This window comes from Kwoniella mangroviensis (genome assembly GCF_000507465.2).
Source record: "Kwoniella mangroviensis CBS 8507 chromosome 1 map unlocalized Ctg01, whole genome shotgun sequence".
In the NCBI taxonomy this organism is placed as follows: Eukaryota; Fungi; Basidiomycota; class Tremellomycetes; order Tremellales; family Cryptococcaceae; genus Kwoniella; species Kwoniella mangrovensis.
Genome location: NW_027062533.1, coordinates 291763 through 307413, shown reverse-complemented (window position 1 = coordinate 307413; position 15651 = coordinate 291763). Strand labels below are relative to the sequence as shown.

At 43.2% G+C, this 15651-nt stretch overlaps 6 protein-coding genes across 6 annotated transcripts; 3 read left to right on the top strand and 3 right to left on the bottom strand.

Annotated features, from left to right (window-relative positions):
- Window positions 1-61: 61 nt before the first annotated feature.
- On the bottom strand, window positions 62-1506 carry I203_100102 (uncharacterized protein; the record flags this gene model as incomplete). The annotated part of the gene is made up of 5 exons (XM_019151170.1): window positions 62-536; window positions 623-768; window positions 895-945; window positions 1000-1280; window positions 1401-1506. The coding sequence occupies 5 exons, from the start codon at window positions 1504-1506 to the stop codon at window positions 62-64; spliced, it is 1059 nt and encodes a 352-aa protein (XP_018999495.1).
- A 636-nt stretch (window positions 1507-2142) lies between these two features.
- On the bottom strand, window positions 2143-2701 carry I203_100101 (uncharacterized protein; the record flags this gene model as incomplete). Its single annotated transcript, XM_019151171.1, has 3 exons — window positions 2143-2272; window positions 2338-2463; window positions 2592-2701. The coding sequence occupies 3 exons, from the start codon at window positions 2699-2701 to the stop codon at window positions 2143-2145; spliced, it is 366 nt and encodes a 121-aa protein (XP_018999496.1).
- A 666-nt stretch (window positions 2702-3367) lies between these two features.
- On the top strand, window positions 3368-4778 carry I203_100100 (uncharacterized protein; the record flags this gene model as incomplete). The annotated part of the gene is made up of 7 exons (XM_019151172.1): window positions 3368-3556; window positions 3669-3916; window positions 3993-4110; window positions 4187-4265; window positions 4349-4414; window positions 4490-4576; window positions 4657-4778. The coding sequence occupies 7 exons, from the start codon at window positions 3368-3370 to the stop codon at window positions 4776-4778; spliced, it is 909 nt and encodes a 302-aa protein (XP_018999497.1).
- Window positions 4779-5245: 467 nt separating this feature from the next.
- Window positions 5246-6581, top strand: I203_100099 (uncharacterized protein; the record flags this gene model as incomplete). The annotated part of the gene is made up of 6 exons (XM_019151173.1): window positions 5246-5468; window positions 5550-5606; window positions 5748-5857; window positions 5933-6194; window positions 6257-6321; window positions 6402-6581. The coding sequence occupies 6 exons, from the start codon at window positions 5246-5248 to the stop codon at window positions 6579-6581; spliced, it is 897 nt and encodes a 298-aa protein (XP_018999498.1).
- Window positions 6582-7000: 419 nt separating this feature from the next.
- I203_100098 (uncharacterized protein) lies at window positions 7001-12476 on the bottom strand (the record flags this gene model as incomplete). The annotated part of the gene is made up of 16 exons (XM_019151174.1): window positions 7001-7193; window positions 7259-7353; window positions 7454-7719; window positions 7838-8153; window positions 8232-8827; window positions 8897-9008; window positions 9078-9505; window positions 9572-10417; window positions 10473-10621; window positions 10679-10938; window positions 11010-11219; window positions 11280-11495; window positions 11564-11926; window positions 11996-12145; window positions 12207-12348; window positions 12409-12476. 16 exons carry the CDS (start codon window positions 12474-12476, stop codon window positions 7001-7003), a joined length of 4410 nt encoding a protein of 1469 aa, XP_018999499.1.
- A 518-nt stretch (window positions 12477-12994) lies between these two features.
- I203_100097 (uncharacterized protein) lies at window positions 12995-15622 on the top strand (the record flags this gene model as incomplete). Its single annotated transcript, XM_019151175.1, has 8 exons — window positions 12995-13248; window positions 13356-13446; window positions 13511-13892; window positions 13978-14145; window positions 14206-14321; window positions 14382-14575; window positions 14639-15137; window positions 15200-15622. The coding sequence occupies 8 exons, from the start codon at window positions 12995-12997 to the stop codon at window positions 15620-15622; spliced, it is 2127 nt and encodes a 708-aa protein (XP_018999500.1).
- Between the last annotated feature and the right edge of the window lie 29 nt (window positions 15623-15651).

Sequence of the window (15651 nt, the reverse complement as noted above, 5' to 3'; positions counted from 1 at the left end):
ATATTAACATCGCCAAGTTCATAAAGCATCAAGCTCAAACCTTCCATCTCCGACTCTCCCTCTATCTCTTCTCAAACAGGTACTTACCCACACCCCAAGTTTCTCCCCCATCCAACCCAAAGAATTCCGCACAGGCCATAAAGAAAACTCTAAACCTATAATAAGTCTTTCTACCTTCTTCTTCTCCCATATTATCCACCAACTCTTTCATAGCTTTCTTTGAATTTTTATCTTGATTGACCAGCCAGCTTTCTAGGGTCTTGGAATAATTCACACCATTTATCCATTCCGAATGTTTGAGAATCAAATCTTCCTGGAAGTAAGTGAATAGGTCGAAAGAAGGCATGGTACCGCCGCTGAAGAATGTCTGAGCCATCCATCCATCATCGGATTCGAAATGATATGGTTGAGATCGATGACAGAATATATGGATGAATAATTTCCCATTGGGTTTCAACCATGTTGAAACCTTTCTCAGGAGGAGGGAGTACGATTTCATGTGCTCAAACATTTCGATAGACATGATATGTGTAAATCTACAGTATTATCACCGATATCACCTCAAATTAGCTAAAATTATATCTGTTGAAGAGATGTTAAGAAATAATCATGTCGAACTTACTGCTCCTTCTCCTCAAAATCGTACACGTTCACATCACCAGTGATAACCTCGACATTCTTGAAACCCTTTTCGGAAGCTACAGAGTCGATGTATTCTTTTTGAGTACGCGAGTTGGAAAGCATCTTGATTTGAGCTAGAGGGTAGTGCTGCAGAACGATAAACATGAGAATCAGATGAGATCAGCCTCGTCTAGCTTACAGATACTTTGATATCCTACGAGATGATCTATAATCATACCATGAGAATCGCCAAAGAATGGAAACCCCACTCACCTCAGCTAAGAACAACCCCAAACTACCCCACCCACAACCTAAATCCAATATCTTAAGTCCCTCCCCCTCTTTTCCGACCTCCCCTCCATCCTCTATATTACCAACACCTCTAAGTCCTCTTCCGAGTTTCGCATCTTTACAATAACTGCTCAACATCAGATCCTCAGCTTCCGCAAGCGTCTTGACTTTTACGTTCTTTCCACTTGGGTCAGGTCCTTCCCAAAGACATGAAGAGTATTTCATTCGTGGGCCCATACATAACGCATGGAACGAGGTGGGTACCTCGTAGTGCTGTTGGTTAGCTTCCGACGTGTGCGTTGCGATGGGTCGGGTGTGAAGGTCGGATACGAATGCCATTTTCGCGGAGTGGTTGGCACCGAACGAGCCTATGTAAGAAGCGAAATAAGCTTCCGATACGTGTATCTCAAGACCCAGACTGACAGGGCGCATCTTCAGAAGACTCAGAAGACTATGTATTAGATTAGGCGATTCGAAAGGAGACTCACCATGATCGATCTCCCTCAATCTCTTCCTACACAACTGCCTAATCACCGGTCGCAGAGCAGAATCAGGTATATAACCTTTATCGAGAAGAGCGTAGGCGTAGTCCATCGTATGTGCGTTTGTGTATCTTTGTACCAGAATGGGTCTATTTCGTGAGAATGAGAGTGAGAGTGGATGTAAGTTAATATATGGTCAAAGAGATACCTATACTCTTTTGTACCCAATTCATATCTACAAAGTTGTTGTACGATGACGAACCGGTTAGCTACCTATCAGCGGCTTGGTTTACCCTTTACCCGGTCAAGGCACGATCGGGAAATCACCATGTGCAGATCGGACAGATACCTCTCCCACGTGGATGGAACCGTCTCATTGCATGTTCATGCTAGTGGGTAGATTTCAGTACAGCGGGTATAAACCATCTGACTGAGAATGGGTATTTGCGATGAAAGGTATCGTGATTATTCCAGTCCAGGTGAGATCAATTAAAGAGACATATGCATGTACATGCTGATCATTATATGGGTTGCAAATGATCTGTGGTATATATGATACAGTAAATTTGACTATGATGATTATAATTGATTTGATTTGATTATCTTTCTCTGGTTCGGACACTTGATTCTTATGATTGGGATTATACTTGATGTTAGATTATTATATTTCCATCGTTACATAGACAGATTTCCGACATCTTTAAATTATGTTTGTGAATTGCGTTCAAGACTTCTGGTGACCAGTGTCCTAGGCAGTCTCGGCCGGGGCATCAGCACTAGCGAAGGGAGTACCGAAAGCCTGTTCTTTCGAGATTATAGGTATAACTGGAGATTCGTCGAATAATGAGGAGTCGGCTGCATCCTCGATTCGGAATTGGCTGAAGGAGCATAATATCTATCGCGTTAGTTATATTAAAGACATTGGTGTGGTAGCATGACTCACAAGCTACTGTTAAATGGATAGGCATCGATATCCGCGAAATGGTAAATATAAGATCGGATAGCTTGGTTTTCAAAAATGATAGTTTCGTTGGTGGTGTTCTGACCTGGGTAAGTTAGAATGCCGGTACTAAATGAGGAGTGAACGATATCAGTGTCACTGTCCAGCCGTCAACCAGACGAGATGAGATACGTGGGCATTCATTCGATTATGTTGAATCGACAAGCCAGATATAATGTACTAAGAGTGAAACTCACTATGTGTAATTACCAGAACCACCTATCCATCCTTTATTGTATCCCGCAATCTCGACGAATTGATCTGGCCAATAACCTGTGAACTCCACTGCGTCTGCTCGTGTAGTCATGGGGGCTGCATTGATATGACCGAATGACAGGAGGGGAAGGAAGAACAGTGAGATAAATGAGATCATTCTGCGGTTGAACGATGGTATCGTAATGAGTTGATTAGTTTGATGTATGAATGTTTTGGGTTATCTGTTGTAAATTGGTGAGACGGATTGAGATAGCAACTGGAAGAGCGAGTCTCCTTATATATCTTCCTTCTCATTGCATTCATGACTCATAATCATATAACTCGGTCAGATTCGGTTAACGTTCTATTCTATTCTGTTCCTTTGTGATCCGGTGATATCGCTCCACTCTCTTTAGTATGCGTCATTCGTCATAGCGCTGATCACTTGGACCGGGATTGATGCGTTGGTGCACTGCTTTGGCAGATCTACACCAAACTAGTACTAGACTCGCACTACGGAAACGGACGGCGTAGAAGGGGATTTAAGCGATTAAGCATCATGCAGCTTGTTCACACACAGCGATGTATGTTCCTGATCACAGTCTAATGATAAATCACTCACGTGAAGACTTGCAACATAGATACGGAGATGAACCATATCTCCGCAGATATTTCTGATCTTCAATCATGAGCCAGGGGCATTTACGTCAATTTCAGCAACCCAGTAGTCTAGCTGCTATCATTGATCTAGAGGTGCCGTAGCTCAACACTATCTCCCATGCCACCTCGTCCTCGCCCCGAAGTCCCTACTTCATCACCGAAACACAAGGATCCCGTCGTTCAACCGAAAATGGCAGATGTAGATGTGATGATGCCATCCCAAGGTGAATCTTCCTCGGGAGGGATAAGTAGGAAACACCATTTGATGAGTACGTTTGAAGCGTATAGATCAGAGCTAGATACAGATGTGAGTTTATGCCCTTATGACTCAACATCCCGGCTGTCTCATATCTTAAAATCTTGAAAGGTCCTGGCTAATAGTGAGATGAGCTGATCATGTATGTACATGTTGATGATAGAACGAAAGAAGAGAACGTCTAATCATCTTATCCCGATCCATCACCCAGCTATCTAAGAAATTGATATTCCACTTACATCGAAATGCGACTTCGCCATCTCCACAGCAGAAAGAGAAGTGCCTGAGGGAAGGGAGGGCGAAGGAAAGGGAGATATGGATCAATTTCGGGAAGATCAAAGATGAGTTGAAGACTATCGGAGAAGGAAGAGAGGAGGCATTACAAGGGTACTGGAGGTGGAATAGACAAGTGTGAGTTTACGTTGCTCGGATCGTGATCATATGTATATGGTCCGAAATTAGAGCTGAGTGTCTGATTCGTTTCTAGCTCACCTGGCCTCGAAGAATACATAGAAGCTCTCTCGTTCTTATATTACCTCGAGAACAAATCATTAGTACCTCTCGATGTAGTGCAGAAAACATTATCGAGTGAGAATGGTGAACCTGTAAGTGTTGTGTTCAAAAATTCAGCTTCTTTCAATTTATCAAGATTCGATTCCATCATGCTGACCTGTAGTATAGCTGGTCATAGTTACGCCTGAAGATTACATATTAGGAATGTCAGACTTGACTGGTGAATTGATGAGATATGCTACTAACGGTGAGTGGTTCATCAAACTAGACCAAATCCCCTTGCCAATTTATGCCTCTCGAATGAGATCATGCTGACTCATTCTCGCATAGCATTAAGTACAGGAGATCATAATACTCCTTTAGAAGTATGCGAATTCGTACGAACGGTGAAAGCGCGTAGGTCATGTTCAAGCTATTCACTCAACCCAGACAGTCATCAAGCTGTTGTAGCTGATATTTGACCTTCGACAGACTTCGATGGTATACCTCCGCATATGTTATATAAACTATCTAAGAAACAGGAAGAGACCACCCGATCATTGGAGAAGATAGAGAAAGGTGAGTCGAACTCATCCGCTTTCCGATCGGAAACCTCTTCCTGTTCCTCATGGTATATAAGCTGATAGTTTCTTGGATAGTCTGCTACGCGTTACGATTGCGCTTGATTGAGTTTGCTGATAAGCCTGAAGTGCTGGCTATGATGGCTAAGAGGGCTTTGGAAGATGCTGCTGAGAGGGAAGAGAAAGGTAGGGAGGAGTAATCAAGGAAGCGAGATAGTCTTTACTTGATGATCAGGGTTGTTGATTGATGATCACACATCTAGTGGGCTTATGAGAGCCATATCGATCTAAAGGCCATTATCACATAACAAAACCATAAATATGATTTGTATCGAGTACATTTAGTTTATGTAGTGCATATGAACAGCATGGTATAGCTACTATTCATATGTATACCTCCCAAGGATGACTTTGAGTGACTAACCAAAAGGCAACTTTGATTACCCGTACTCGTGATGAATTGGTATGTGATGTTAGATGTGCCACTTTTCAGTGACGTGAATTCGATCATTCAATTCGCTTCGAGCAACAAAGCGTGTTGATGCGGAGAGGCTCCACTTTGAGTTGTTGCATTTGTTAAACCTATCATCACTCGCTCAATCCTCTTTCTCGTGTTCACAACACCCTCCTCACCCACACACAACACTACCAACTCCCTACTTTCAAGATGACAGTCATCGACAAACTCAAAGCTGTATTTTCATCCGACTCCCCTTCCCAGACTTCCACTTCCAATTCCACACCAACACCTCATCCAGAAGGACAAGCTCCCGCCCACCCTTCCGAACCAGATGCTAAAGCCGTCCCGGAGACCGCAGTGTTATCGGACAAACCTGTCTTCGACCAAGAGAAAGTCACGGTCATCTTCGTATTGGGTGGTCCAGGTGCAGGTGAGTAAGAGAAATGACATGATGCGAAGTATAAGAAGAAAGTGGTAATTGATGGGTATGCGTGTCTGTTTGATGTGATAGGTAAAGGTACTCAATGTGAAAGGTTGGTGAAAGATTATGGATTCAAGCATCTTTCAGGTGAGTCAATCAGTCTTCTGCAACAATTCACCCCCCAACCGGGCCAATTCGTTCTCCTGATCAAGGATATTGATATCCTCTATTATCTCACCTGAAACATCGAGATGCTGACTTATCGTTATCTTCTGCTCCCCACTCCAGCCGGTGATCTCCTCAGAGAAGAGAGGAACAGACCTGGATCCACTTATGGTGAATTAATTACCGAATACATCAGGGAGGGTAAGATCGTTCCCCAAGAGGTTACAATCAAGGTGGGTTAATCTCACACTTATCATACTGGTCTACGAATGACCCAACCCATGAGCTGTCATGATCGCTCTATATAGTTACTTGAAAATGCCATGTCTTCCACTCTCGCTTCCCCACCCTCTACCGACTCAGCCTGGTCCAACGGACACGGTCGATTCCTGATCGACGGTTTCCCAAGAAAGATGGACCAAGCGTTGAAATTCGACGAATCAGTCGTTAAATCATCTTTCGTCTTGTTCTTCTCTACTACCGAGGAGATCTTATTGGAGAGATTGTTGGAGAGAGGTAAGACCAGCGGTAGGGATGATGATAATAAGGAAAGCATTGTTAAGAGGTTTAGTGAGTGTACTTGACAAACACTGATCAATGAGCGGATGGCTGATGTCGTTCACCCTAAATAGGAACATTCGTAGAAACTTCTATGCCTGTTGTGGATTATTATCGAAAACTTGGTAAAGTCGTTGAAGTGAGTGTATACTATATTTATCTCCACTTGAAGCGATTCAAGTCTTACTGACAATACGTTTTATATTGTCTCCCGCTCAGATCGACTCATCCCCCCCTATTGACGAAGTATACCAAAAAGTCAGAGTAGAAATCGATCAAAGATTAAGTGGTCAATCTCATTCTCAAGCTTCAGCTTCAGCCGCACCTACTACTGCAACGTCCAATACCGCCTCTACTACAACTGAAACTGGTGCTCCAACTCTCGCTCCAGCAGTATAGGTAATCCTCCAGGATTTCTGAAGTTGATTAGAGGCAGGAATTGATTGTACATATGTTCACATGCGTTCACACAGATAGATATTCAAGACAGTTATGTAGATTAGGATAGAATTGGACTTTATGTCTTATGATTGCTATCGATCGATTATCCATCTACTTGGAAAAAAGCCCAAAAATACACACACAAACGAGAAAACCAATATACAAATCATATGAGCGCACACACTTAAGTAAGCAGCTGCCAGTTTGGATCAGATAGAATATATATTATTCATGCATAACCTATTTTTATTGTATATCATAATATATGGTGAAAAACATGAAATAGAGATAGGCAAACCGAAAACCCATAGATAGATAGAAGAAAGTCATAAATTCGATTTGGCTAGAACTGGAGACAAAATGAGTAGCTGACAATTTTAATAAACATCCACTTCCATTCCCATGCCCATTCCCATTCCACCCAAAGCACCATTATAATTCGCGTTCATGTTCATACCGTCAAGTACGGTATTATAAGATTTCATCCTATCTTGACCTGCTTTATAGGCTGATTCGAACAATAATGGTTTCTTCCTTGGTAATAATGGTGCAGGTGTCACAATTGATGCACTATCGCAAAAATCCATATAAGTCATCTGGTCATGTTGGTCGAATGAAGATATAGTAGTACTCACAGGGAAGTACCACATCCTGGGGCAGGTGTACCCATGATAATACATTCTGATACGCCTTGAATCTCATCTTTCTTTGAGAATAACGATGCGTCGAACTATGTCATTAATCAGAAAATAATTGATTGATCAGCAACTAATCTTGTGACTGTCCCCATACTATAGGAGTATTTTCGAAGAAGTGGGAACCGGACTTACCAAATGATCAGTAGTCTTTTCGAAACTCGCCAACATCAAAACCGAATCTTTCATCTTCTGAACACCGAATCTCGTTATACCTAACACTTCACCTTTATAAGTCATCACGTCACCCAACAACATGACATGTCGGGGATCAATTGACATTCCGTGTGATCTCATCGTATGTTGGATCTCGTTGTAGATGGTCGAACGGGCAGCTTCGATACCTAATACTTTTTGAGTTTCCATAACGTGGTTGGTCTTGGTTTTCAGACCATCGACACCTGTGATGACAACGATTTATTAGCTTCGGTACTTTGGAATCAAATAGCATAAAGTTACGATAGATGAAAAGATTGAAGTACGACGCATGCCATATGAAATGAAACTTCAAGGACTCACCTTCTGTACCCATGACTTCGCTCAAACCATAACCAGTGACCAACAGTCTATGGATCTTATCGTTCTTTTCGTCCTTGGTAACCACACCTCTATCGACCGAGGGTAAACCCTTAACTTGCACATCCGCAATAGCTCTCTTGAGGAACTTCAATCTCTCGTAAATACCTCCCACAACTTTCTCCTTGTCTTTGGGAGGTTCATCTATCCATAACCTTATTCGGGAAGTTTTCTCAGAAATGTGAATTGATCCTTCAGGTATTTTCAGTTTAGGTGCAGCGACCAAAGACCACTTGATTGACTCTAACGTCACTTCCAGCTATGATAAGTCAATGATCGCATTAGCCATGTTACCCTTTTTACGGTCAAAACTTCAAAACTCTGTAGTCAAACTCACCTGCAACCTTCTGACAGCTTTCATATCGATATGAATCTCGATATAAGCATTCGCGTTTGTCCAACTTTCCTCGATACACGAGGCTATATCACCCAGGACTGTCCTCTCGATTCTACCTTTGACTATCCTAGCGGCAGTTTCACTTTCCGGTATATTCATTTCTGCCGTGATGATCGGTGTGGATATGACTTTGGCAGCATTGATAATCTCTTTGATACGGGGTACACCCAACGTGACGTTCATCGAGGCAACACCAGCAAAATGGAAAGTCTTCAAAGTCATCTGCGTACCAGGTTCACCAATCGATTGAGCACCAACGGCACCGACAGTTGAACCAGGTTCGATCTTCGCTCTTAGATATCGGATTCGACAGTTTTCGAGGAACGAGTTGAGTTGAGATTCCGTAACTTTATTGGCATTTTCCAGTACCTGTCTAACGGCCGGATCGTGAGAAACCAATAGATCTTCATACTCTTCCGCCATGGCTTTGTCATCTGCGTCCGGTAGTCCTCTGGCTACTCGTTGATTCACCATAGTCTTGACGATCTTATCGATGATGAAGTTGTATGTGGTCTCTCGATATTTCTCGTGACATCCTTCCCAGCCTTGAAGAACGGGTGGTATAGGTGGCGGAGTGGGTGCTTTGATGATTTTTCTACTTCTACCTCGTTTCTGCGGTTGAGGTGAAGGCGGGACAATGGATTCGGGATATATCCTCTGGGCAATCTCTCGGACTTCGTATGGTAACAATGCTTTTCCAGATCTATCGGCGGTTCTCTACGCGTGAAAACACAGTCAGCTGATCACATCTTCCGAGCCAAAAGACATTCATCCAGCTGAACTTACACAAGCATGGGTCCAACTTCTAACGTATTCCACAGGCGTCGCATCACCTTCCAAACAAGCCGGATCCAACATATCATCACCATATTGGAATTGGACGATACCTCCCACACTATTCCTCACACTTAAATCATAATGGGTACACAAGTCTTCCAAGGCTTTCATAAGTCTTCGGGCCATATAACCAGTTTCGGCAGTTTTAACCGCAGTATCTACCAGACCTTCTCTACCTGAGATAGCGTGGAACAAGAATTCCGTGGGTGTAAGACCGGAAAAGAAAGAATTCCTTACGAATCCTTTGGACGGTGGATTCTTGGATTTCTTCTTGAAATGAGGTAATGATCGATCTTGGAAACCGTTGGGTACACGCGAACCAGCGATAATTTGTTGTCCTACACATGCTACCATCTGAGCGACGTTGATAACGGAACCTGACATCAACACAGTGGTATTAGCTATGCTAAACGTTGCTTGAGTGAGGCTTCGCTAAGACTTACCCTTAGAACCACAGGTGGCCATAATAAGAGGAGCATTGTGTCTACTCAGCTCCTGCATACAGATCTTACCTACAGCTTCTCGAACAGCTGATAAGGTACCGGAGATTTTCTGTTCCAACGTAGCTTCTTGATCACATCCAGGGGCATTCTCCAATTTACCTTTCTTAGCCAAATCTATAAAACCATCGCAATCTTCATAGGCTTTTTCTACTTTGGCATCTTTCGACTCAAACAGTACAGGTCCAGGTATAACATCGTTTATACCCAAAGAAAACCCGATATTTGCCAAGAACCGGGCTGAGAGTTTAGCTAATCGGTTCATCGCTTTGGCAGCTTCTTCAGGTCCATAGTCTCGTAGTATCACTCCAAATACTGAATTCTTCTTTCCATCTCCTACAGTGTTCTTATCGAATACACCACACATAATCTCACTATTTTGAATTACCAGATATCCGTCATTAGGTGACATGTCAGGTGGGAATCGATCTGATTTGTCTGGATCGACCAATGTACGACATTTGGCTTCCAAGTTGACCAAGACATTAGACGATTTGTTGGGTTTCATAAGAAGGTTGAATATCTGTTTACCAGTCCATAGTCTGACAGGTTTCCATATGACTGGTGGAGGTAGTTCTATTGGTAGGTTGGCGTCACCAAGGTAAGAAGCTATCTGAGCGAATTGTTGTCGATCAAAGAATCGGTCTCGACGGGATAGAAGATATGAGGCAGTAATGAAATCTTGAATGGCAGCAATGATGGGTTCTCCGTTACGCGGTGTTACCAAATTTTTCTTTACTGACATCAATTCTAAAGCTTCTGTACGGGCTTCTTCGGTTTGCGGGACGTCTACATCCAGGTATGAGCCAGGTGGTTCTGAGCAACAGAGGATAAAGCAACTTACGCAAGTTCATCTCATCACCATCGAAATCGGCGTTATAAGGGTTACACACACACTCGTTTAATCGGAACGTCCGCCAGGGCCGCACTCGTACTCTGTGACACATAATGGACAATTTATGTAAACTCGGCTGTCGATTGAACAGGACGATGCTACAAAAGAAGCACCATCAGCGTTTGGTACATTCAGACGCATGGGTCCCAACTCACTCTCCATCTCGTACGTGTCGATGAACGATATCACCGATCTGTAAATCCCTTGCCCATCTTTTTCTAGCTTCCTTATCTTTCATCACATGTAATGCTATTCTCATAGGTGGTTGACCATTATCTCCTCTCCTTTCTATGATGTTGGCACCGGGATGTAACCTTGATCCATTGACAATAGCATCCTGCATAGCTGCCTTGTTGTAATCGGTGACTCGTTCTGGGTATGATAATTTGACAGCGACTTTTTCAGGAACAGCGACCTATATCGCATAACATGAGCTACTTCAATACACTCGAGAGGGTTTACACTGGTCTACGAGCTCGAGCTTACCTCGTCGATCCTCAAGTTTGGATCAGGTCCAATGACCGTACGTCCCGAGAAGTCCACACGTTTACCAGATAAATTTCCTCTAAATCGACCTTGTTTACCTTTCAACCGCTGTACGAAACCTCTTATAGGCTTTGCTGCCATGGCTTGCATACCTGGCGCCTGGGAGTTGATATATAGTGCAATCGATTGACCTAAGGCTTCCCAATTGTTCTGTAAAACAAGAATTATAAGCTGATAGACCTGAGCAGAGTGAAGAACGGGATAGCTCACCATGATTGTTTCGATACCCTGACCTTTGTCCATCATCAAAGACAGATTGTTGTTGATATTCACTATCTCCGATAATTTCTGAGTCAAGTCATCTTCGTTGTTTCCCGCTTCTGAAGCTACTGAAGGTCGTATACATGGTGGCGGTACTGAAATGTACTGCCATATGTAATCCTCGGGTCTACCGATATCTGGATGTAACGAAAGTAATTCACAATCCTATAATCGATGCCAGGAGGTCAGCTTGAATTGGTGTTATTTTGGGCGAAGACTGTGAGCCGACTCACCTCAGCTGTTACCCTTTTAAACAGATCCAGCACTTTCAACGGATTGAGATCTTCCACCGCCTTATTCAAATGAGTCGCCACTGCTGAATTATCTGCTACAGCAGTCTTGAAAGTACCCATCCATTCTTCTTTGAGAGCTGCCATTTTATTCGCTCGATAGGGTTCATGACTGATTTTCATCGGACCTGATTTCTTGACTACTCCATTGGCCGCACCGCAATAACCACATATATTCCTTTTCTTACATGATGCTAAGACTGCTTTAGATGCAGATTGCCGCTGGAGTGATTCCAATCCTGGCCTTCTGAATCGCTTGAGGTAGGTAGCTCGTTCATTCTGAGGTAAGAGAACTCTTGCACAGGTCTATTCAAGTGAAGTGGAAGATCAGCTAAATCCGATAGAGCGCTAGGGACGGAAAAGAAGCTGACTCACTTTACATATACAAGACAACATGTTGATGGTAGGTCTGAAATATCCAATATGGAATACTGGTAATGCTAATTTAACATATCCATAATGCCCAACACATTTGGCAGCTTCTTCACCACATGTTAAACACTTTTTTCCTTTTTCGTTTGGACCCTGTACGCACGAGTGTAAGCTATTGAACCACGATCTCGAGAAAAGGTTTGGAGTAGCTTACCATTCGACCATCTAATGGTCCATGCGGGGAAGTTCCCTTATCTCCATTCTCAGAGATCTGATATAAGTCCGGATGGTTCACTTGAACTTCCGATATACGGACGATGTCTTTAGGTGTAAAAGGTTGAAATTGTATATGTTTGCTATATCAGAGAAGCAATAAGCTTGGGGTTCGACAGAGTCCAGGAGAAAAGACAGCTTACATCCTTCTCGGAACGTCTGATGAGACGTATCGTTTCTCATTTTGATCGATTGGGGCAAAGGGGTCCATGGTGAGGTATTCTGATAGGGTGGTTGTTGATGGGATGAGGGTGATTAGAGTTTGAGAAGATTTGGTCCGGAAGCCTCTGCGAACGACTTCCGGCTTCCGAGCTTCAGTTGACGATGAGGAAGAGGACTGTAGCGATGAGTAGTAGGTGTGATCGAGCAGTGATTAGCTATTGAAACCAAAATTGATGTTAGGTGTTGACGAGGGGTGGACAACATTTCGAGCTTCTGAAATAATATTAATTGCTAGTCGGTATGGGTTACGTAAATGATCGTTTGGTGCTGGGATTCTTAAGTAAGGGTAGTGTATATACTTGATGGTCTGTGACGCAGCTAGGACTGTTGACTGTTGACGATGCGAACAACCACAACGGTGACAATGAACAACGATATAATTAATGATAGCATCTGTATATTTATACTTTGCATGATCTATCCTGCTATATCAGTCTGGTGAAGAAGCACAACCACTCTTGAATACGGCTTATCGCTCATAGCTTAGCTGGATAGACAACCAACAACATGTCGCGCCCAACTCTCCTACAATCCCAGACCAACGCTCTCCTAACCCTTTTGAACCTCAATCAACCTCCTCCCGCCTCGAGCTCATCGACTGGTCCCTTCCCGAGACCGTCCACACCATCTTCCACATTTGACGAGAACTCACAAGCACCATTGGTATGGAAGGTGTTGATTCTAGATGAGCAAAGTAAAGATATATTGGCTACTAGTTTGAGGGTTCAGGATCTGAGGGAGCAGGGCGTTACTTTGCACATGTGAGTGAACCTGTCCATCTGACTATTGACCCACTTCACGTGCTCTCATAGATCGTAACATGTTGATGAGTAGATGGAGAAATGCTGACGACTGAAGACGCGAATAGGCAATTACATTCTGCCAGACCGCCTTTAGCAGATGTACCCGCAGTATACTTTGTTTCTCCTACTCTAGCTAATATTAGACGTATTGCAGAGGTATGTCTGCTTCCACATCATCAGTGTCAAGGAGTGTATGCTGAAGTGCTTTCGATACGAACAGGACCTGAACCCACCATTATATTCAACCTATCACTTGTCATTCACCTCGTCCCTCCCTCGATCATTATTGGAAGAACTTGCCTCCTTAACCCTATCAAATGATCCATCAGGAAGTACAGGTGAACTAATCTCTTCAGTGCACGATCAATTCTTGGATTTCTTGGTTCCCTCTCACAATCTGTTCTCGTTGTTGCCGAGGAGAGAGATCAAACATGATACGAACGGAACAACAACGAGTAAGAAAGCCGCAGTGAATAAAGAAAAGGAAGTAGAAGGTAAACCAAGTTATGTAGTGTTGAATGATCCGAAAGCTGGTGAATTAGAGATTGATGAAGAGGTTGAAAGGATCTCAAAAGGGCTGTTCAGTGTTATAACTACTATGAGTAAGTTATATTTTCGTACCAAAACCAGCAGATACAGTTCACTGCTACTGTAGAAGAGGAGACAATGCTGATACGGTGTAAATAGATTACATACCTATCATTCGATGTCCGCGAGGAAATGCCGCTGAGATGGTAGCTAGGAAATTAGATGCCAAGTTGAGGGATCATATAGCCTCGAATGCTTCTCAACGTGGTGGTGCAGCGAGGGATGGCGCATATGGAGTAGATGGTTTGAACAGTTTCCAAAGACCTTGTAGGTACAAATCCCACATTTTCAAACGGGCCAAACGCTTACCTATTTTTTATCCTATAGTACTCGTCATCCTAGACAGAAATGTCGATCTGATACCGATGCTCTCCCATTCCTGGACGTATCAGGCGTTGGTACATGATGTTCTTGATATGAAGCTTAACAGAGTTACGGTAGAGGTAAGTCATCAAAGGCTGAAACAATGATTCCGATCGAAGCTTACGTGGCGTACTTTCTAGTCCCCTGAGAATGGCCGATTGCAGAAAAAGTCATATGATATCGACTCGAAGGACTTCTTCTGGGAAAAGAACGCCGGAAATCCTTTCCCTCAAGTCGCAGAAGACATTGACGCAGAACTAAGCAGATACAAGTCAGATGCAGCGGAGATCACTCGATCGACAGGTATAAGCGATGTTAATGATGTTGCGCAAATGTAAGTTTAGCTTTATTTCAACGATGAATTCCGGAGTAAGATAGCTAATAGTCAATATGGTAGTGACTTCTCCTCCAATACTGCCAATCTGAAAACAGCCATAACGGCCTTACCGGAACTTACAGCTCGTAAACATACTTTGGACACACATATGAACATCGCCACTGCTCTCTTACAATCGATCAAAGAACGTGGATTAGATAATCTCTTCCAAGTCGAGGAAACAGCTTCAAGGCAAAGTAGAGTTCAGATCGTATCTACGTTGAAAGGACAGACGGATGATCCTGAACAAACTGCTCATCCCACACCTGATGATCAATTGCGACTAGTCATCATTTATTTCTTGTCAATGATGGATACCCTTCCTAAAGAGGATTTAGCGGAACTGAGTAATTTGTTAAAAGAGTCTGGAGCGGATGTGAATGCTTTGGAATATGTGAAAAAGGTCAGGGAGATTACGAGAATGACTATGATGGCTTCTCAGCCTGCTATTGCGGCTGCTCAGCCTCAAGCTTCTGCTGGAGTTGAATGGACGAGAGGATTTAGTGCTTTGGGTAATAGAGTAAGTATGATGTTTCAAACACAACGTAGGGTTGTTGGTACTGATTTGGCGGTTTGATACAGATCACAGACAGACTAAGAGAAGGAGGTATAACAGGTGTAGGACTCGATAATATTATATCGGGAGTTAAAAACTTCTTACCTGCTCGAAAAGAATTGACCATCACTAGATTAGTGGAAGCTTTGATGGATCCTTCGACAGCTGCTACTCAGGCGCTACAAGATACGGATGATTACCTTTTCTTCGACCCAAGAGCTTCGAGAGGTAGGAATCCCGTTGGTGGTAGTACAGGTAAAGGTAGACAACAGTATAGCGAATCTGTTGTGTTTGTAGTAGGTGGTGGTGGGTATGTTGAATATGGTAATCTGATGGAATGGGCCAATAGGAAAGAAGGGGGTGGGAACAAGAAGATCACTTATGGAAGTACAGAGATATTGAATCCTACTGCTTTCGTTAAGACTTTGGCTGAGCTTGGAGCGGCGTAGGTCATAAGGGTAGTGATCAAAGCATAGTA